Below are 23,732 nucleotides of genomic sequence, written 5' to 3'. Positions count from 1 at the left end.
ATTGGTTATTGGTTATGTTCTTATGATTTATGATTATTTAAATGTATACATTTTTGTTTCATATGGGTGTAGTCTCTTTATTTCCCCCTCAAAATGCACCAGATTGATGCTTTTAAGTCCAACATTTAAAAAGATAATCTTACCGGGGTAGCATGCCCCCGGACCCCCCTATAGGATTTGAGGTCCACCTCCACTTAAAATATGTTCACATGGATAGGTTCCTAAATAGATTTGCACTTTTTAAAAAAAATAGTAACCCACGTCCATATGTTTATTCTGGGGTAGTAGATTTAAAGTGTAGGGCTATCACTTCGGGCAGCAACGCTGTAAATATAATGACAAATAAATCCAGGAAAATGGCACCAAAGGAAACTGGTCGTGGCCGGCTGGGTGTTTGATTCCTGACTTACTGCCCCATCCGGCCCGGCTCAAGGGGTACTAACGGAGCTAAACAGGGAAAGCACTCCGGTGTGAACGCATCTATCGAATCCGGCCAACAAAGAATTGCAATGTACCAAGTGGCATCCTGACGTGATGTATACTGTGCCACAGCTGTGGGGCTCTGAGGATTGTGTTGTTCCACACAGCAACCTCGGTGCCTGAAAACAGGCCTGCACGCTCCTTTCAACCATCCCTTGGGACAGAGACGTATTTGACCTCTGATCATGTTAGAGTCAGGCCTTACTTTCCCCACAAACATACCACTGACAATCCGTGAGGCTCTTTGCCCCCTCATCTTTAACTGAGTGGTCTGAGGAACTCGCAAATATGATAGCTTAATTCATTACCATTGAGTGGAATAGTATTACCACTTTAGTTTATCAAAGGTGGGGTATGTCATTTTGGAGAAACCAGCTCGAGTGGCTAGAATTTGAAAATACACAACCGGAAACAATCTGCCCCTTCCTCACAGAGCCCCTCTTCCAACACCCCCGAACGCGCACATGACCAATGAGGGCAGAGATCAGTTTGTGCACAGATGAAGGCTGACAGGCAGGTAGGCCATCCAGTCACTTTAGCCGGGCCGGCTGATTGGTCGAGCTTTCTACGGCTTCCACAGGTGACATTTTTTAATGTAGGCCTATGTTTTGTGAAAGCTCTTCAGATCTTCATTGCTATCGGATGTTAAGAGCAGTCCATGGAATATAACAAGTGTATCTCGAGCCGGTTTCTCAAACTCACCTACCCCACCTTTAACTGTGCTTCCTTACTGTTCCTGTTTTTCTCAGTTACAAGCACTGTACATTTTGTATTCATCAATGATAGTGTCAATATCTTATCCTATATCCAGCAGCATATGTGTATGAGCTTGAGCTTTCAAAAGCTCTTGTGGTTAACCATGTCTATACATTAGGCATTTATTCAACGTATCGATGTCCATTTTCTAGCAACTAGTAATTCATTCATTAATAACACCGCTGTTAAATGTCACCTTAGTGGTACAACATTTCCCGTGTATTGTCAGTGGCTTCATGGATGCACATGTACAATCAAATGTGGTAATTATTTTGTTCAAGTTTTGGTTTCATTCATATTTATGTTTGCTAGGGTTTGGGCTGCAGGTAACAATGTGACAACACTCTGTTCAAAGTATACCAGCAACTAGTGTCGGCCTGCAATGCATGAGATAAATACAAACAACATGATATTCTTAAACTGTTTATTCATGTTGGAACAAATATTTCCTTCTTGTCATTATCAAAATGAATTGGTATTTGAATAGTGGTAGGCCCATTAAAAATCAGAAACAAGCTTAACTTTAACTAACCCATTTTCATACTGGTGTGCATATTAAGAAGAACAGAAAACATATCAAACATTGGATCTGACAGTCTGAATTAACTAAAGTGAATTAGGTAGAGAATCGTTGAGACTGATTTAACTAAAGTGAATTAGGTAGAGAATCGTTGAGACTGATCTAACTAAAGTGAAGTAGGTAGAGAATCGTTGAGACTGATTTAACTAAAGTGAAGTAGGTAGAGAATCGTTAAGACTGATTTAACTAAAGTGAATTAGGTAGAGAATCGTTGAGACTGATTTAACTAAAGTGAATTAGGTAGAGAATCGTTGAGACTGATTTAACTAAAGTGAATTAGGTAGAGAATCGTTGAGACTGATTTAACTAAAGTGAATTAGGTAGAGAATCGTTGAGACTGATTTAACTAAAGTGAAGTAGGTAGAGAATCATTGAGACTGATTTAACTAAAGTGAATTAGGTAGAGAATCGTTGAGACTGATTTAACTAAAGTGAATTAGGTAGAGAATCGTTGAGACTGATTTAACTAAAGTGAATTAGGTAGAGAATCGTTGAGTCTGATCTAACTAAAGTGAATTAGGTAGAGAATCATTGAGACTGATTTAACTAAAGTGAATTAGGTAGAGAATCGTTGAGACTGATTTAACTAAAGTGAATTAGGTAGAGAATCGTTGAGACTGATTTAACTAAAGTGAATTAGGTAGAGAATCATTGAGACTGATTTAACTAAAGTGAATTAGGTAGAGAATCGTTGAGACTGATTTAACTAAAGTGAATTAGGTAGAGAATCGTTGAGACTGATCTAACTAAAGTGAATTAGGTAGAGAATCGTTGAGACTGATTTAACTAAAGTGAATTAGGTAGAGAATCATTGAGACTGATTTAACTAAAGTGAATTAGGTAGAGAATCGTTGAGACTGATTTAACTAAAGTGAATTAGGTAGAGAATCGTTGAGACTGATTTAACTAAAGTGAATTAGGTAGAGAATCGTTGAGACTGATTTAACTAAAGTGAATTAGGTAGAGAATCGTTGAGACTGATTTAACTAAAGTGAATTAGGTAGAGAATCGTTGAGACTGATCTAACTAAAGTGAATTAGGTAGAGAATCATTGAGACTGATCTAACTAAAGTGAATTAGGTAGAGAATCGTTGAGACTGATTTAACTAAAGTGAATTAGGTAGAGAATCATTGAGACTGATTTAACTAAAGTGAATTAGGTAGAGAATCGTTGAGACTGATTTAACTAAAGTGAATTAGGTAGAGAATCGTTGAGACTGATTTAACTAAAGTGAATTAGGTAGAGAATCATTGAGACTGATTTAACTAAAGTGAATTAGGTAGAGAATCATTGAGACTGATTTAACTAAAGTGAATTAGGTAGAGAATCGTTGAGACTGATCTAACTAAAGTGAATTAGGTAGAGAATCATTGAGACTGATTTAACTAAAGTGAATTAGGTAGAGAATCGTTGAGACTGATTTAACTAAAGTGAATTAGGTAGAGAATCGTTGAGACTGATTTAACTAAAGTGAATTAGGTAGAGAATCATTGAGACTGATTTAACTAAAGTGAATTAGGTAGAGAATCGTTGAGACTGATTTAACTAAAGTGAATTAGGTAGAGAATCATTGAGACTGATTTAACTAAAGTGAATTAGGTAGAGAATCGTTGAGACTGATTTAACTAAAGTGAATTAGGTAGAGAATCGTTGAGACTGATTTAACTAAAGTGAATTAGGTAGAGAATCGTTGAGACTGATTTAACTAAAGTGAAGTAGGTAGAGAATCGTTGAGACTGATTTAACTAAAGTGAATTAGGTAGAGAATCGTTGAGACTGATTTAACTAAAGTGAATTAGGTAGAGAATCGTTGAGACTGATTTAACTAAAGTGAATTAGGTAGAGAATCGTTGAGACTGATTTAACTAAAGTGAATTAGGTAGAGAATCGTTGAGACTGATTTAACTAAAGTGAATTAGGTAGAGAATCGTTGAGACTGATCTAACTAAAGTGAATTAGGTAGAGAATCATTGAGACTGATTTAACTAAAGTGAATTAGGTAGAGAATCGTTGAGACTGATTTAACTAAAGTGAATTAGGTAGAGAATCGTTGAGACTGATTTAACTAAAGTGAATTAGGTAGAGAATCGTTGAGACTGATTTAACTAAAGTGAATTAGGTAGAGAATCGTTGAGACTGATCTAACTAAAGTGAATTAGGTAGAGAATCGTTGAGACTGATTTAACTAAAGTGAATTAGGTAGAGAATCGTTGAGACTGATTTAACTAAAGTGAATTAGGTAGAGAATCGTTGAGACTGATCTAACTAAAGTGAATTAGGTAGAGAATCGTTGAGACTGATTTAACTAAAGTGAATTAGGTAGAGAATCGTTGAGACTGATTTAACTAAAGTGAATTAGGTAGAGAATCGTTGAGACTGATTTAACTAAAGTGAATTAGGTAGAGAATCGTTGAGACTGATTTAACTAAAGTGAATTAGGTAGAGAATCGTTGAGACTGATTTAACTAAAGTGAATTAGGTAGAGAATCGTTGAGACTGATTTAACTAAAGTGAATTAGGTAGAGAATCGTTGAGACTGATTTAACTAAAGTGAATTAGGTAGAGAATCGTTGAGTCTGATTTAACTAAAGTGAATTAGGTAGAGAATCGTTGAGACTGATTTAACTAAAGTGAATTAGGTAGAGAATCGTTGAGACTGATTTAACTAAAGTGAATTAGGTAGAGAATCGTTGAGACTGATCTAACTAAAGTGAATTAGGTAGAGAATCGTTGAGACTGATTTAACTAAAGTGAATTAGGTAGAGAATCGTTGAGACTGATTTAACTAAAGTGAATTAGGTAGAGAATCGTTGAGACTGATTTAACTAAAGTGAATTAGGTAGAGAATCGTTGAGACTGATTTAACTAAAGTGAATTAGGTAGAGAATCGTTGAGACTGATTTAACTAAAGTGAATTAGGTAGAGAATCGTTGAGACTGATTTAACTAAAGTGAATTAGGTAGAGAATCGTTGAGACTGATTTAACTAAAGTGAATTAGGTAGAGAATCGTTGAGACTGATTTAACTAAAGTGAATTAGGTAGAGAATCATTGAGACTGATTTAACTAAAGTGAATTAGGTAGAGAATCGTTGAGACTGATTTAACTAAAGTGAATTAGGTAGAGAATCGTTGAGACTGATCTAACTAAAGTGAATTAGGTAGAGAATCGTTGAGACTGATCTAACTAAAGTGAATTAGGTAGAGAATCGTTGAGACTGATCTAACTAAAGTGAATTAGGTAGAGAATCGTTAAGACTGATTTAACTAAAGTGAATTAGGTAGAGAATCGTTGAGACTGATTTAACTAAAGTGAATTAGGTAGAGAATCGTTGAGACTGATTTAACTAAAGTGAATTAGGTAGAGAATCGTTGAGACTGATTTAACTAAAGTGAATTAGGTAGAGAATCGTTGAGTCTGATTTAACTAAAGTGAATTAGGTAGAGAATCGTTGAGACTGATTTAACTAAAGTGAATTAGGTAGAGAATCGTTGAGACTGATTTAACTAAAGTGAATTAGGTAGAGAATCGTTGAGACTGATTTAACTAGAGTGAATTAGGTAGAGAATCGTTGAGACTGATTTAACTAAAGTGAATTAGGTAGAGAATCGTTGAGACTGATTTAACTAAAGTGAATTAGGTAGAGAATCGTTGAGACTGATTTAACTAAAGTGAAGTAGGTAGAGAATCGTTGAGACTGATTTAACTAAAGTGAATTAGGTAGAGAATCGTTGAGACTGATTTAACTAAAGTGAATTAGGTAGAGAATCGTTGAGACTGATTTAACTAAAGTGAATTAGGTAGAGAATCGTTGAGACTGATTTAACTAAAGTGAATTAGGTAGAGAATCATTGAGACTGATTTAACTAAAGTGAATTAGGTAGAGAATCGTTGAGACTGATTTAACTAAAGTGAATTAGGTAGAGAATCGTTGAGACTGATTTAACTAAAGTGAATTAGGTAGAGAATCGTTGAGACTGATTTAACTAAAGTGAATTAGGTAGAGAATCGTTGAGACTGATTTAACTAAAGTGAATTAGGTAGAGAATCGTTGAGACTGATCTAACTAAAGTGAAGTAGGTAGAGAATCGTTGAGTCTGATTTAACTAAAGTGAATTAGGTAGAGAATCGTTGAGTCTGATCTAACTAAAGTGAATTAGGTAGAGAATCGTTGAGACTGATTTAACTAAAGTGAATTAGGTAGAGAATCATTGAGACTGATTTAACTAAAGTGAATTAGGTAGAGAATCATTGAGACTGATTTAACTAAAGTGAATTAGGTAGAGAATCGTTGAGACTGATTTAACTAAAGTGAATTAGGTAGAGAATCGTTGAGTCTGATTTAACTAAAGTGAATTAGGTAGAGAATCGTTGAGTCTGATCTAACTAAAGTGAATTAGGTAGAGAATCATTGAGTCTGATTTAACTAAAGTGAATTAGGTAGAGAATCGTTGAGACTAATTTAACTAAAGTGAATTAGGTAGAGAATCGTTGAGACTGATTTAACTAAAGTGAATTAGGTAGAGAATCATTGAGACTGATTTAACTAAAGTGAATTAGGTAGAGAATCATTGAGACTGATTTAACTAAAGTGAATTAGGTAGAGAATCGTTGAGACTGATTTAACTAAAGTGAATTAGGTAGAGAATCGTTGAGACTGATTTAACTAAAGTGAATTAGGTAGAGAATCGTTGAGACTGATTTAACTAAAGTGAAGTAGGTAGAGAATCGTTGAGTCTGATCTAACTAAAGTGAATTAGGTAGAGAATCGTTAAGACTGATTTAACTAAAGTGAATTAGGTAGAGAATCGTTGAGACTGATTTAACTAAAGTGAATTAGGTAGAGAATCGTTGAGACTGATTTAACTAAAGTGAATTAGGTAGAGAATCGTTGAGACTGATTTAACTAAAGTGAATTAGGTAGAGAATCGTTGAGACTGATTTAACTAAAGTGAATTAGGTAGAGAATCGTTGAGACTGATTTAACTAAAGTGAATTAGGTAGAGAATCGTTGAGACTGATTTAACTAAAGTGAATTAGGTAGAGAATCGTTGAGACTGATTTAACTAAAGTGAAGTAGGTAGAGAATCGTTAAGACTGATTTAACTAAAGTGAATTAGGTAGAGAATCGTTGAGACTGATTTAACTAAAGTGAATTAGGTAGAGAATCGTTGAGACTGATTTAACTAAAGTGAATTAGGTAGAGAATCGTTGAGACTGATTTAACTAAAGTGAAGTAGGTAGAGAATTGTTAAGACTGATTTAACTAAAGTGAATTAGGTAGAGAATCGTTGAGACTGATTTAACTAAAGTGAATTAGGTAGAGAATCGTTGAGACTGATTTAACTAAAGTGAATTAGGTAGAGAATCATTGAGACTGATTTAACTAAAGTGAATTAGGTAGAGAATCGTTGAGACTGATTTAACTAAAGTGAATTAGGTAGAGAATCGTTAAGACTGATCTAACTAAAGTGAATTAGGTAGAGAATTGTTGAGACTGATTTAACTAAAGTGAATTAGGTAGAGAATCGTTAAGACTGATTTAACTAAAGTGAATTAGGTAGAGAATCGTTAAGACTGATTTAACTAAAGTGAAGTAGGTAGAGAATCGTTAAGACTGATCTAACTAAAGTGAATTAGGTAGAGAATTGTTAAGACTGATCTAACTAAAGTGAATTAGGTAGAGAATCGTTGAGACTGATCTAACTAAAGTGAATTAGGTAGAGAATCATTGAGACTGATTTAACTAAAGTGAATTAGGTAGAGAATCGTTGAGACTGATTTAACTAAAGTGAATTAGGTAGAGAATCGTTAAGACTGATTTAACTAAAGTGAATTAGGTAGAGAATCGTTGAGACTGATTTAACTAAAGTGAATTTAGTAGTTTCAACTATAATTCTGATAACATTTCTAAAATGCTTGAACAAGCTCTGATAATAATGGCAATGTGGAAACTGGAAAGAATAAGGTTCCAAGTCTGTTGTGTGGGTCCATAGCCATTTTCACTCAGCTTGTTCAGATACTGGATAAGACTGATACGACTAAAGTGAATATCAAATCAATTAAAAGATACATTAGCACATCCGACCTCGCAATTGTGTGCATGTGCTCTTAGGCTCGTGACTTAGATGATGTCCATTACCCAGACTGAGCTTCTTAGAATAAGATCAAAGTCATTGCGGAGGTCTGGGTAGTTTTGGTAGTTGACTGGTAACATCAGATAGCACCCACATGCATGTGCCCGGGGTCGACACTGGAATGTGGAAGTGTCTATAAATGGAACTGTGATGCCGTGTCCCAGCAGCATATCAGCCCCCGTGCAGAACCGGAGAGCCGGAGGAGTGGTGTTGTCAGATTCACCGATGCACTTCAGCAAACGCCTTGCCACAGTGTTTTGAGGGGCTGTCATCTCTTTGGGATATTCCAGAAGGTCTTTTACACGCTTTGGAGTTGGGATTCGTTCTTCCACTATTTCAACGAGCCTCTGTGGATACAAAGTATCTGCCAAGGTTTGTAAGATTAGCTTCCAACAGTCAATTAGAAACATTGGTGTCTGGATTAGGCTCTTGTGACCCAACTGAGACACGAGGCCAGCAATGTTACCTTCAGTGGCCAGCAGGTGGCAGTCATGTGCATCCAACACATCCAGTAGGTCCTCGTTCTCCTTTTGTCTCTTTCACATCGTGTGAAGGGTTTCTTATGACCTCTGAGGGTGTTCCTGGTGAAGCATCAGTAAAGCTGTTTGCCTCTTGAACATTTCTCTTGGTGCAAAGGTACAATCTGAGTCACTTGGGTTTTTCATACAGATCCTCAACTGTACAATCTGGGTCAATCTCGTTTTGTGCAAAGTCTCGGATCCTGCGGACATGGTCTGTCAGTTTTAGAGACTTGCAGAGACCATTTGGGAAAAAAGGGACTCAGCCATTTCTTGGATTTCTCTGAGTTGTGTCTGCCTGTCAGACATGCCGGGTCCCGCCCTTTACAGTTGGCACCTGTTTGAAAGCATTGTCGCCTTCACTGAAATTCATCCACCCAATTTCTAATCTCTTTGCCTGTCTCTTTGCATTTTAGTTTCCTTTGAATTGATCCCCATTAAGCTGTCTGTTAACGGTCTGTCTGGAGCAACACTTTGCCCTTATTCTGTCCAGTGGACCTCGTCTAGATGCTACTGAATCTCCACAATGACTGTTGCGGCAGAAGGCTACAGCTGCCAGTCTGTCTCCGTAATGTGGGATGTACTTTGCCAGACCTTCTTCAGACATCAGACTAATTACTGACGAATCAATCTGCAAATGTAAACAAAAGTAACAACATGTTAACAGGATCATATTTCAATTGCAATGGGTCACAAACTACGTAAATTATTTTTTGCAAATTTACATATTTATACCTAATTGAGAAACCAACATTTTTGCTTTCTATTTCAAGAAAGTTACAGGCCAAATGAATAAAACACATGTGTGTGTGTGTGTGTGTGTGTGTGTGTGTGTGTGTGTTTCTGTGTGTGTGTGTGTGTGTGTGTGTGTGAGAAACATTAGCGGCGGTCATATTCTATACCGTTATGCAGTACTGTACTTCTAGTTAGACTAATATCTCTATCTTGGGAGGATTGATAGTGACCATATAGAGGCAGTGTACTGGAGCCTATGGCATGAGAATGTGCTACTCTTTCACTGTAGATGCTGAAGTAGATTCTTCATTGTGTAGATGATATTCATGAATGTTTTCTGAAGAATACCTTGTCCTTTTTGAGTTTGTTCAGGATTTCTTCTCCAGTTCCACGATCTTGCAGAAACTGCAACAAGGGGTCCTCCTGTCTCTCCATCATATAGGCTATTTTGGCACCTGTAAAGGCAGACATATCTGTCAGACTGAGAGGCTGATAGCTACAGCTCAGTGAGGTGAAGGACTCTCTGAGAGGTGGAGGAGAGTCCTCTCCAGTCAGACTGAGAGGCTGATAGCTACAGCTCAGTGAGGTGAAGGACTCTCTGAGAGGTGGAGGAGAGTCCTCTCCTGTCAGACTGAGAGGCTGATAGCTACAGCTCAGTGAGGTGAAGGACTCTCTGAGAGGTGGAGGAGAGTCCTCTCCTGTCAGACTGAGAGGCTGAGAGCTACAGCTCAGTGAGGTGAAGGACTCTCTGAGAGGTGGAGGAGAGTCCTCTCCTGTCAGACTGAGAGGCTGATAGCTACAGCTCAGTGAGGTGAAGAACTCTCTGAGAGGTGGAGGAGAGTCCTCTCCAGTCAGACTGAGAGGCTGATAGCTACAGCTCAGTGAGGTGAAGGACTCCCTGAGAGGTGGAGGGAGAGTCCTCTCCAGTCAGACTGAGAGGCTGATAGCTACAGCTCAGTGAGGTGAAGGACTCTCTAAGAGGTGGAGGAGAGTCATCTCCTGTCAGACTGAGAGGCTGATAGCTACAGCTCAGTGAGGTGAAGGACTCTCTGAGAGGTGGAGGAGAGTCATCTCCTGTCAGACTGAGAGGCTGATAGCTACAGCTCAGTGAGGTGAAGGACTCTGAGTGTTTAGATAGTTCACTTTATTCTAAGTTCAAACGGTTTGGTCACGATTTATGTAAACACATATTTCCAAGGCACTCCTTTATAATTATTGGGATCAACAGGTTTTAAATCATTTCAATGTATACTATAGGACAGTAATCAAAAATATCCTTTAAAACTGGAGATTTAAAAAAAAAAAGCATAAATAAATAAATGTTAAGGTAAAATAAGATATGAATGAACAACACAAATAAAATAAGCTACATTCATTTGTTATTGGCTATGGTAGGTTATTGGTTATGTTCACATACTTATTTGATTACATCCACTTGTCTAAGATGACAGAGACTTTCGCAGACTCAACCAGAGAGAAAGAAGTAGGCCTACATCATCAGCTACCATGTCTGACACTCAGGAGGGTAGTGATGACAGCTTGTAGGATTACTGGTCGTGCTAATGTTGTCTTGTGTTCACCTCTGCATGTGACAGCTTGCTCCTCAGTTTCCTCATTACAGAGCTCAATAATTATTGTGTGGCAACGCATTACTAACTTGTGACATAATAACTAACTTGTGGGAACATAATAACTAACTCGTGGGAACATAATTACTAACTCGTGACATAATAACTAACTTGTGGGAACATAATAACTAACTTGTGGGAACATAATAACTAACTCGTGGGAACATAATTACTAATTGGTGGGAACATAATTACTAACTCGTGACATAATTACTAACTCGTGGGAACATAATAACTAACTTGTGGGAACATAATTACTAATTGGTGGGAACATAATTACTAATTGGTGGGAACATAATAACTAATTGGTGGGAACATAATTACTAACTCGTGACATAATTACTAACTCGTGGGAACATAATAACTAACTTGTGGGAACATAATTACTAATTGGTGGGAACATAATTACTAACTCGTGGGAACATAATAACTAATTAGTGGGAACATAATAACTAACTTGTGGGAACATAATTACTAACTCGTGACATAATAACTAACTCGTGGGAACATAATTATTAACTCGTGGGAACATAATTACTAACTGGTGGGAACATAATTACTAATTGGTGGGAACATAATAACTAATTGGTGGGAACATAATTACTAACTCGTGGGAACATAATAACTAATTAGTGGGAACATAATAACTAACTTGTGGGAACATAATTACTAATTGGTGGGAACATAATTACTAACTCGTGGGAACATAATAACTAATTAGTGGGAACATAATAACTAACTTGTGGGAACATAATTACTAACTCGTGACATAATAACTAACTCGTGGGAACATAATTACTAACTCGTGGGAACATAATAACTAATTGGTGGGAACATAATAACTAACTCGTGGGAACATAATTACTAACTGGTGGGAACATAATTACTAATTGGTGGGAACATAATAACTAACTTGTGGGAACATAATTACTAACTTGTGGGAACATAATTACTAACTTGTGGGAACATAATTACTAACTCGTGGGAACATAATAACTAACTTGTGGGAACATAATTACTAACTCGTGGGAACATAATTACTAACTCGTGGGAACATACTAACTAACTTGTGGGAACATAATTACTAACTCGTGGGAACATAATAACTAACTTGTGGGAACATAATTACTAATTGGTGGGAACATAATTACTAACTCGTGGGAACATAATAACTAACTTGTGGGAACATAATTACTAATTGGTGGGAACATAATTACTAACTCGTGGGAACATAATAACTAATTAGTGGGAACATAATAACTAACTTGTGGGAACATAATTACTAACTCGTGACATAATAACTAACTCGTGGGAACATAATTATTAACTCGTGGGAACATAATTACTAACTGGTGGGAACATAATTACTAATTGGTGGGAACATAATAACTAATTGGTGGGAACATAATTACTAACTCGTGGGAACATAATAACTAATTAGTGGGAACATAATAACTAACTTGTGGGAACATAATTACTAATTGGTGGGAACATAATTACTAACTCGTGGGAACATAATAACTAATTAGTGGGAACATAATAACTAACTTGTGGGAACATAATTACTAACTCGTGACATAATAACTAACTCGTGGGAACATAATTACTAACTCGTGGGAACATAATAACTAATTGGTGGGAACATAATAACTAACTCGTGGGAACATAATTACTAACTGGTGGGAACATAATTACTAATTGGTGGGAACATAATAACTAACTTGTGGGAACATAATTACTAACTTGTGGGAACATAATTACTAACTTGTGGGAACATAATTACTAACTCGTGGGAACATAATAACTAACTTGTGGGAACATAATTACTAACTCGTGGGAACATAATTACTAACTCGTGGGAACATACTAACTAACTTGTGGGAACATAATTACTAACTCGTGGGAACATAATAACTAACTTGTGGGAACATAATTACTAACTCGTGGGAACATAACTACTAATTGGTGGGAACATAATTACTAACTTGTGGGAACATAATAACTAACTTGTGGGAACATAATTACTAAGTCGTGGGAACATAATAACTAACTTGTGGGAACATAATTACTAACTCGTGGGAACATAATAACTAACTTGTGGGAACATAATAACTAACTCGTGGGAACATAATAACTAACTTGTGGGAACATAATAACTAACTTGTGGGAACATGATAACTAACTCGTGGGAACATAATTACTAACTTGTGGGAACATAACTACTAATTGGTGGGAACATAATTACTAACTTGTGGGAACATAATAACTAACTTGTGGGAACATAATTACTAACTCGTGGGAACATAATAACTAACTTGTGGGAACATAATAACTAACTCGTGGGAACATAATAACTAACTTGTGGGAACATAATAACTAACTTGTGGGAACATGATAACTAACTCGTGGGAACATAATTACTAACTCGTGGGAACATAACTACTAATTGGTGGGAACATAATTACTAACTTGTGGGAACATAATAACTAACTTGTGGGAACATAATTACTAAGTCGTGGGAACATAATAACTAACTTGTGGGAACATAATTACTAACTCGTGGGAACATAATAACTAACTTGTGGGAACATAATAACTAACTCGTGGGAACATAATAACTAACTTGTGGGAACATAATAACTAACTTGTGGGAACATGATAACTAACTCGTGGGAACATAATTACTAACTCGTGGGAACATAATAACTAACTCGTGGGAACATAATAACTAACTTGTGGGAACATAATAACTAACTCGTGGGAACATAATAACTAACTTGTGGGAACATAATAACTAACTCGTGGGAACATAATTACTAACTCGTGGGAACATAATAACTAACTTGTGGGAACATAATAACTAACTCGTGGGAACATAATAACTAACTTGTGGGAACATAATAACTAACTCGTGGGAACATAATTACTAACTCGTGGGAACATAATAACTAACTTGTGGGAACATAATAACTAACTCGTGGGAACATAATTACTAACTCGTGGGAACATAATAACTAACTTGTGGGAACATAATAACTAACTCGTGGGAACATAATAACTAACTTGTGGGAACATAATAACTAACTCGTGGGAACATAATAACTAACTTGTGGGAACATAATTACTAACTCGTGGGAACATAATAACTAACTTGTGGGAACATAATAACTAACTCGTGGGAACATAATTACTAACTCGTGGGAACATAATTACTAACTTGTGGGAACATAATAACTAACTCGTGGGAACATAATAACTAACTCGTGGGAACATAATAACTAACTTGTGGGAACATAATTACTAACTCGTGGGAACATAATAACTAACTTGTGGGAACATAATTACTAACTCGTGGGAACATAACTACTAATTGGTGGGAACATAATTACTAACTGTGGGAACATAATAACTAACTTGTGGGAACATAATTACTAACTCGTGGGAACATAATAACTAACTTGTGGGAACATAATTACTAACTCGTGGGAACATAATAACTAACTTGTGGGAACATAATAACTAACTCGTGGGAACATAATAACTAACTTGTGGGAACATAATAACTAACTCGTGGGAACATAATTACTAACTTGTGGGAACATAATAACTAACTCGTGGGAACATAATTACTAACTCGTGGGAACATAATTACTAACTCGTGGGAACATAACTACTAATTGGTGGGAACATAATTACTAACTTGTGGGAACATAATAACTAACTTGTGGGAACATAATTACTAACTCGTGGGAACATAATAACTAACTTGTGGGAACATAATTACTAACTCGTGGGAACATAACTACTAATTGGTGGGAACATAATTACTAACTTGTGGGAACATAATAACTAACTTGTGGGAACATAATTACTAACTCGTGGGAACATAATTACTAACTCGTGGGAACATAATAACTAACTCGTGGGAACATAATAACTAACTCGTGGGAACATAATAACTAACTTGTGGGAACATAATAACTAACTTGTGGGAACATAATTACTAACTCGTGGGAACATAATAACTAACTCGTGGGAACATAATAACTAACTTGTGGGAACATAATAACTAACTCGTGGGAACATAATTACTAACTTGTGGGAACATAATAACTAACTCGTGGGAACATAATTACTAACTCGTGGGAACATAATAACTAACTTGTGGGAACATAATAACTAACTCGTGGGAACATAATAACTAACTTGTGGGAACATAATAACTAACTCGTGGGAACATAATTACTAACTCGTGGGAACATAATAACTAACTTGTGGGAACATAATAACTAACTCGTGGGAACATAATTACTAACTCGTGGCCACGCATTCATATTTTTCTCACCAATGTCACCAGGGGGGCTCCGTAGATATGTCATAAATAAAGAGTGATTATAACAAAGAGTGATTTATAATAAAGAGTGATTTATTCAAGGGTGAAAACCACCCTTGAATGATGGGTTAGTAGACTACAAGCTTTAGGAATCCAAACTATGACATAATAAGTACCCTGTATCAAGATTGATGCAAAATAAGTGAAACTTGACCTTTTAGAGAGGTTTAGCAAAATAAAGTCCAGGCGGACTCACCTCTGGGTAATTTGGGAACCATTGGTTCCATTTGACCTTTTTCACTGTAAAAATCATTTTATTACTTTGAATTTTCACTATAGGTATTCATTCCATCCAAATGCAACTGTTGTAAAAAAAAGTTTAAATAAATTTAAAAAACATACAAAATGAAGTTCGACTCCAACTGGAGCAGATTTATTTAAAACATTTACAATGTTACAACATTTTGGCATGCCACTCCTGGTAACAATTCTTTTTGGGAGTAAAGCACAGAGGGACCTGGCACTTCACGCAGTGCAAAGGTGTCTTCACCCTCTTTTTGCCAGCATCAAGGCAGTTCCTGCAGTTCTTCCTGATACGGACATCTTCCCCATAATACATGGGCATGCATGTGAGCGGTGGGGGGGATGGTGCTGGTGCTGCTTCTGCTGCAGGGACTCCAGCAAACTCCAACATCTCTGCAGCCAGCTTCTCCCTGAAGGACTTCTGGGTGTGTGGCTTCGTCCCGGCGGGGTCATTCCTTATCTTGTGCAGCTCCTTGTAGAGAAGGAAGCTGTTCACCACTGCAATTTCCATAAAATGGTAAAAAAAAGTCTTGTACCATTTCATGGTTTTGTGGTGAACGCTGTAGTACCCAATCAAAGCGTCTGACACATCCACGCCGCCCATGCTTCGGTTGTAGTCCAGCACGGCGTCAGGAACAGGAACAGTCTTCGTCTGCCACACACCAGCCTGTTTCACTTTCCGCTGGACAGTCTGTCCGCTGAAGGCCTCGTGCACTGTGGAGCACATGGACACTTCACGGGTGTCCATCCACTTCACGAACAGGATTTTGCCTCTCCTTATCCACCGCAGATCTCCCCTTTCTGCCTTTTTCGGTAGGTCATTCAACTCCGTCCGTGGAAACTCCATTTTGTTTTTTCTAATGGTCCCACAACAGCCAATGTTTTTTGTGGACAAATCCTCAAAGAGGGCAGGGCTGGTGTAAAAGTTGTCCACAAAGAGTGTGTAGCCCTGACCGAGCAGAGGGAGAGGCAGGAGGTCCATCACGGAGGAGTAGCTGAGTCCACGGCCCGTGGTGGACTCACTCTTCCCCGTGTACACAAAGAAGTTCCAGGTGTATGCCGTTGAGGAGTCCGCCAGCACAAACAGTTTGTGCCCCCACTTTATGGGCTTGTCCTTCGTGTACTGCTTCATGCTGACGCGGGCCTTGGAGGCCACCATCCTCTCATCTATTGAAATGTTCCGATAGGGCTGGAAATGTGCTTTGCAGGCAGTAACGATGTCCGTGTAGAGGGGCTTGATCTTGAAGAGTCTGTCGTACTCGGGGGTGTTCCTCTTGCGCTCGTTCTCCTTGTCTTCTTCAGGGTCGCTCATGTGCAGCGACCACAAGATGGCTTCAAAGCGTGCCCGGGACATTTTCTCAGATGGGAATTGGAAGTTGTACGGCCATTTCTTCCTCCAGTAGTCCGATCTGTGGTGGACGTGGACGAGGCCGGAGAAAATGATAATGGCCAGGAAAACATAAAAGTCCCTCCCAGTCAGCTCTTTCCAAACGTACTTCTTTCCAGCCTGTGACCTCTTCAGGGCGTTTGCATTGGTGTTGTCGACGAGCCTCTGGACCACGGAGGAGCTGAAGAACATTCTGAAGAGGGAGAGGGGAGACCACGCTGTGATGGGGTCTAACGCGGGGCCGGGGACCCTGGCTGGCATGAACCTGCCTGGCTCTGGTCTTTGGTCTTTCTCCTCTCTGGTGTGCCACCTGAGGTCTTCCTCTGTCGTTCTGGAAGAGGGAAACCCACCTCTGGGGGACCCACCTTCGGGGGACCCACCTTCGGGGGACCCACCTTCGGAAGACCCACCTTCGGAAGACCCACCTTCGGGGGACCCACCTTCGGGGGACCCACCTCGGGGAGACCCACCTTCGGGGGACCCACCTTCGGGAGACCCACCTCGGGGGGACCCACCTCTGGGGGACCCACCTCGGGGAGACAGGCCTCGGCCACGCTTCCTGGGTGCGGCTGATTTAAATGACGCTTTTCCTTTTCTTTTGTGCTGCGTCTCTTTGGGTGATTCGGAATCAGATGAAGAAGATGATGGCTGAGGAGGGGTACGTGTGGATGGTCTCAGCTGAGTGGAAGCAGGCGATGATGGCTGAGGAGGGGTACGTGTGGATGGTCTCAGCTGAGTGGAAGCAGGCGATGATGGCTGAGGAGGTGAGGGGGCAGCAGAAGCCATTTTAGGCTCGTAATCTTCATCACTGTAAAAACAAATAGATGAATTCACTGGCCTGCACTTTTGAAAAAGTAACTCCAAACAGACACGTAACATTATATGGATGGATATGTATCAATATTCCAATTACGTTGTATAAAGACTATTCTGCTCTATTTCTATTATATTCTATTTTATTGAGATGTTCCTGCTGTCTGACATTAATCCTCTCAAGAGGTTTGTTACTCCATGGTGGAACTACTCCAGCTGAAGCACACCTCCACTGCACCATGCCCGTCGATGATCTCCACCATCAGTGAACATGGACTGCTACAACGACCCAAATACATTCACGAAGCTCCGGACGAAAGTTTGTTTACTCCGGTCCGATCATTCCATCTCATCCCCCTGGTCCGCTGCGCGCACTGACACACCCCCTCCACTTCATCAGCACAACAACCAACACGTGCACTCTGCCTGCCTACGCCCCCTTCCCAAAGCACCCCAGCCTGTTCAAACTCAACCTCATCTCAAACTAGCTCTGTTCAACACCCGGTCTCTAAACAACAAGGCTCTCATTCTCAATGACTTCATCACTGACAATAATCTGGACTTTCTCTGTATCACAGAACCACAGGAATGCCTCTCCCTCAACCAGACAACACCCCCAGGATACACATTGAAAAACCGGCACCATGGGCGTGGAGGTGGAATTGCCACAATTCTAAGAAATAATATAAAAACAATTGCGATACATATCCCTTCCCCCTCCTCATTGGAACACCTTGCATTTAAACTGTCTGGTCCAAACCCCCTGGTTACAGCAGTCATTTACCGTCCCCCCAAACCAAACCCTGCTTTCCCCTCGGACCTTGCTGAATTCCTCACACAACTCTGCTCCATCTCTCCATCTGTATTATTACTTGGTGATTTCAATATTCATGTCGACTCAAACGACTCCAATACCGCTTCAGAGCTCCTGGACATACTCAACTGTTTCAATGTCACACAACATGTTGATTTTCCTACCCATAAAAAAGGTCCCACACTGGACCTGATCTGCACCACTGGCACCGCCATCAGCAGCCTGACTGTCCACTGCTGATGACACGCAGCTCTACCTCTCATATCTTTCTTTCTCCGCTACGCTCCGACCACATCACCCCATCCTCGACGACCTCCACTGGCTCCCCATCAAACACCGCATTGACTTTCAAATCTTACTTTTCACCTACAAAGTCCTCAACAACCTTGGTGCCTTCGCAGCAGCCCCCCCCCCTCGCAGCTGGCCTATACTGTTGAACACATAACTCCAAACAGACAACACTATATGGATGTTGAGGTAAATAAGCCCTGTGCTGGGGAAGCCAACATACCATCCAGTTTGAGTGTGTGACTAAATTCACTGCAGGATAGATGAATAATCTTACACCAAGTAATGGATAAAAAAGAGATGACATACCTTTCCGATGGTGGAAGTACATAATCAGAGTCACTACTGTCCGGGTGTAGTTCTGGCTGCAGGAGGTCCTCGTCGTCCGACTCAGAGTCGACCGGTAAAATAGCTGCCCCGCTATCTTCAGCCAGAATGGCCAGTACCTCCTCAGTGGTACAAGTCTTTTTCCTGCCTGCCATTGTTGCAATTGGCTTATTTGGCAAAGTGGCAAGAAAAGAGAAATAAACAATTCCTAAATGCAAAGAAATCACCGTTCTTGAAACCTGCTGTGAGTTACGTTGCGCCAGCTGCCAGGCAGACCTATACGTTACGCGGGACCCTATCTCTGGAACCCATTGGTCAAATTGGGTGATTGACACCTCTTTGTAACACTGAGAGCCAATAGAATCGAGGAGCATTTTCAGAAATCCATGTAAACATTACCATTGGTCAGTTAAAATGACTCGTACACAGCATGCTCTGAACCAGATGCCCCCACCTGCTCAACATTACACGTTCACACACAGGCATGAAAAAAAATCTTTCAAAGCTTCGCCCATTCACTTGAATGGGGTGACGTAGAAGATTTGTAATCTTCGCCGAACTGCATTGTGGGGAGCAGAGCATGGCTTTGCAAGCATCGTGAGCATCAAAAGTTGAGCAATGTTCAACTTTTGATGCTCCCAATGCTTGCGAAGCTGGCATCAGCCAATCAAATCCCGTTTATGCAAATCCCGCCAGTGCAGGCGCTAGCCAATCAAACCGCGTGTACTGTATGCAGATACCGCTGCGGTCTTTTCCATCTTAAAATGGAGGATAAATGAATCATCGCTGTAGGAAATGTCCCGGTCCTTTACCACTGCTCTCTGTTCACCTACCGGGACCTAAACCGGAGGAACCAGGCATGGAGGGAGGTGGCAGAGACAGTTGGTGAAACTGGTGGGTTTTCACCTGTTTGGGGAGGTTATATCCAGTTTACTTCGTTTTAACATTGAAGGGACAGGCTTTGTATGCGGGGGGCGGGCGGGAGATTCCTGGGAGATTCCTGATTGGTTGTTGGTCGAGTGAAATCGCCAAGCTTCAGACACGCCCAGCATCAAGATTTTTCAAGATTTTTTTATGCCTGTGTGTGGACGGGCCGTAAGTCCTACAGACTGAGTCCCTACTGACTGAGTCCCTACAGGGTGAGTCCCTACAGACTGAGTCCCTACTGAGTGAGTCCCTACAGGGTGAGTCCCTACTGACTGAGTCCCTACAGACTGAGTCCCTATAGACTGAGTCCCTACAGACTGAGTCCCTACTGACTGAGTCCCTACTGACTGAGTCCCTACTGACTGAGTCCCTACAGACTGAGTCCCTACAGGGTGAGTCCCTACTAACTGAGTCCCTACAGGGTGAGTCCCTACTGGCTGAGTCCCTACTGACTGAGTCCCTACAGGGTGAGTCCCTACTGGCTGAGTCCCTACAGACTGAGTCCCTACTGGCTGAGTCCCTACAGACTGAGTCCCTACAGGGTGAGTCCCTACTGGCTGAGTCCCTACAGACTGAGTCCCTACAGGGTGAGTCCCTACTGGCTGAGTCCCTACAGACTGAGTCCCTACAGGGTGAGTCCCTAGAGGGGGGGGTCCCTACAGACTGAGTCCCTACAGGGTGAGTCCCTACAAACAGTAAAATGGAGAGGGTGTGTTTGTTTCGCTCACCTGTGTGGTGAGGAGGATGGGGGAGCCCTGGTGACTCCCTGCTGGGAGAAGGAACGTCCCCCCCGCCGTCTGCGTCAGGATGAGGGGGGGCTGAGACATCAGGGGGGGGGCCGAGGTGGAGGGAAGGGAGGGAAAGGAGGAGGAGGGGGGAAGGGAGGATGAGGGAGAAAGGGAGGAGGAGACGAGCTGCAGGAGAGGAGACGCTGAGGAGAGGAAACTAAGAGTTAGCAACGAGCTAACGTTCATCTGCAGGCTATTACTGTTCACACCCACCCACCCACCCACCCACACACACACACACACACACACACACACACACACACACACACACACACACACACACACACACACACACACACACACACACACACACACACACACACACACACACACACACACACACACACACACACACACACACACACACACACACACACACACACACACACACACACACACACACACACACACACACACACACACACACACACACACACACACACACACACACACACACACACACACTTACCTGTCGGAGGGGGGGCAGGAGGAGTGGGCCTGGGGGGGGGCGGGGTCTCAGCGGCTGGGAGAGGAGACAGACATTTGTCCTCTACAGAAAAACAGACAGGTATTAATCAAACACACCCGCCACTAAACACGAGGTCAACAAAAACAACAAATGAAGAAGAGAGTGATGAAGAGTGTGATGATGAAGATGAGTTATTGTCTGTTTTCTCACCTGGTTGACAGTACTCCTCCTCTTCATCTTCATCATCTTCCTCCACCTGTTGCCATGGCTCCAGCTCCTCCTCCACACACTCCATTAACAGCTCCGTGTCCATGTTGCTATGGAAACATTTCAAAATAAACTTTATTGACACGTTTCTCTCAGACGGGGGAGGAACCTAGAGACCCTGAACCTAGAGACCCTGACCCTAGAGACCCTGGACCTAGAGACCCTGACCCTAGAGACCCTTACCCTAGAGATCCTGAACCTAGAGACCCTGGACCTAGAGACCCTGACCCTAGAGGCCCTGAACCTCCTGAACCTAGAGACCCTGGACCCAGAGACCCTGAACCTAGAGACCCTGATCCTAGAGACCCTGAACCTAGAGACCCTGAACCTAGAGACCCTGGACATAGAGACCCTGACCCTAGAGACCCTGAACCTAGAGACCCTGAACCTAGAGAACCTGACCCTAGAGGCCCTGAACCTCCTGAACCTAGAGACCCTGGACCCAGAGACCCTAACCCTGGAGACCCTGACCCTAGAGACCCTGAACCTCCTGACCCTAGAGACCTGTTCATTTTACTCCTCACTTAAACTTTTCCATTTCTCAGAATAACATGAATTCTATTTAGCGATGAGTTCTTGAGAGTCTGAGAAACTAAACAAGTGGCAGTACCCTGACCCTGGAGACCCTGACCCTAGAGACCCTGACCCTGAAGACCCTGACCCTAGAGACCCTGACCCTGGAGACCCTGACCCTAGAGACCCTGACCCTAGAGACCCTGACCCTAGAGACCCTGAACCTAGAGACCCTGACCCTAGAGACCCTGAACCTAGAGACCCTGACCCTGAAGACCCTGACCCTGAAGACCCTGACCCTAGAGACCCTGACCCTGGCAGTACCCTGTGTTAAGAGAATATCTCTGAGACATTTATAACATGTTATCTGAGGAACAATGAAAACATCTACATCATGAAGTCCTAAAGCAGATCAGATCACACCAGATTCACTTCAGCCGCGCGCCACAAGGCGCTGCTCGTCACGTGATAACAAACATAAACAGAGAATACACTAGAAGGTAAATATCAACATGTTGACATAAAGTTGTGCATTTGAATGAACATGTTCAATATATTTACAGAAGTGAGCAGATGTGAGTGCAGGTTAAAGTAAAAACAGCGCCGGTTTGAAGTACTAAAGTCCTGGATACTAGTGTAGATAGATTCTAGTGTAGATAGATACTAGTACCGGGTTGCAGAGAGTTAACCCTCGCTGCAGCCTGGAGGCTACAGGCTAGCAGGAGACATGTTAGTGTGTCTCTTTGTTTTGTTCTGTTACAACGACCTGTGCGGAATGCTTTGATGATACCATGTTTAACACGTGGTCGCGCCAATAACGCCCCATTGTATTGTATTGTAAACAGAGGGGCTAACCCGAGCTGTAAACCGAGCGCTCCCTCAGCTAGTGTGCGGGACCCGGACCTGAGGAGAACCGGGCCGTGCCGGTCTTACTAATCTTAATGCATTCCTATCTTAATACATTGCTATCTTAATGCATGTCTTACTTGATGTGTTTCTTACCTGCTGCTCCGGGTTCTGGCTCTTCTGCGGGCGCGCTCCAGTTGAGGAGGCGAAGGGAGAGGGACTTCCGCCTTCGTGTGATTGGCCTGCAGATATCTGACGTCACTTTCCTCTCAGACAGCGCCTGGGCCCTTTCTCATTTCTCTAACTCCCCTCCTCGACTCCCATCCTCGAGACTTAGTCCCGCCCACAGGAGATGCGAGCGGAGGAGCCGAGGAGGGGAGCCGAGGAGAGAGGAGGGAAAGCAGCAGGCGGTTAGAGAAATGAGAACTCCTCTCCTCTGAGCGGTCATTTTAAAGAGACGTCCATTAATGATGACAGGAGGCACAGCAGCCCTCTGTCTGATGGACAGATGTGTTCATGACCACTTAGATATTTACTTTGATTCATTCACAGTGCGGTATAATGAGACAATAACAGGCTACACACACACACACACACACACACACACACACACACACACACACACACACACACACACACACACACACACACAACACACACACACACACACACACACACACACACACTAAATGGTCTTAGAATCATCTGGACTCTTTGTTTGTAGATATCTACTAAACTAAAGCAGAGACAGAGAGTAGGTCTGTTACACTGAGTGATATATATTATACACACTGCTCTGCTTTCTGCACGGACCTCTCAGCTG

The 23,732-nt window shown here is 41.3% G+C and overlaps 1 protein-coding gene and 1 long non-coding RNA gene across 3 annotated transcripts; one reads left to right on the top strand and one right to left on the bottom strand.

The window, feature by feature from the left end:
- The first annotated feature begins 1,317 nt into the window (after positions 1–1,317).
- On the top strand, positions 1,318–8,713 carry LOC307027366. 2 transcript variants are annotated; one of them, XR_013804606.1, is made up of 8 exons: positions 1,318–2,496; positions 2,537–2,856; positions 2,897–3,096; positions 3,217–5,536; positions 5,657–5,936; positions 6,017–6,176; positions 6,217–7,056; positions 7,657–8,713. It is a non-coding gene; the product is annotated as an uncharacterized lncRNA (long non-coding RNA). The 2 variants fall into 2 exon arrangements; XR_013804607.1 differs by lacking the exon at positions 7,657–8,713 and adding an exon at positions 7,337–7,372 and having other exon boundaries at positions 1,327–2,856; positions 6,217–7,016.
- Positions 8,714–15,573: 6,860 nt separating this feature from the next.
- On the bottom strand, positions 15,574–23,066 carry LOC307027361 (piggyBac transposable element-derived protein 4-like). Its single transcript, XM_079695595.1, has 6 exons — positions 23,050–23,066; positions 21,494–21,600; positions 21,284–21,364; positions 20,755–20,957; positions 19,082–19,266; positions 15,574–17,665 (listed from the first exon to the last, which is right to left on the bottom strand). The coding sequence occupies exons 2-6, from the start codon at positions 21,594–21,596 to the stop codon at positions 15,622–15,624; spliced, it is 2,616 nt and encodes an 871-aa protein (XP_079551721.1). The 5' UTR covers positions 21,597–21,600; positions 23,050–23,066; the 3' UTR covers positions 15,574–15,621.
- Positions 23,067–23,732: the final 666 nt, after the last annotated feature.

The sequence above is a fragment of the Notothenia rossii genome (assembly GCF_949606895.1).
Source record: "Notothenia rossii genome assembly, contig: scaffold_126, whole genome shotgun sequence".
Taxonomy (NCBI): Eukaryota; Metazoa; Chordata; class Actinopteri; order Perciformes; family Nototheniidae; genus Notothenia; species Notothenia rossii.
Note: the sequence above shows the minus strand (reverse complement) of the source record. Positions and strands in the feature narration are given on the sequence as shown.

Bases quoted from the DNA above. Each gene is read 5' to 3' on its own strand.
- LOC307027361 (XM_079695595.1), bottom strand. From the start codon at position 21,596: ATGGACACGGAGCTGTTAATGGAGTGTGTGGAGGAGGAGCTGGAGCCA. The intron at 21,365-21,493 runs GTGAGAAAACAG...GTTTTTCTGTAG, and splicing joins GGAGGAGTACTGTCAACCAG to AGGACAAATGTCTGTCTCCT. The intron at 19,267-20,754 runs GTGAGCGAAACA...TTGCCAAATAAG, and splicing joins CCATCCTCCTCACCACACAG to CCAATTGCAACAATGGCAGG.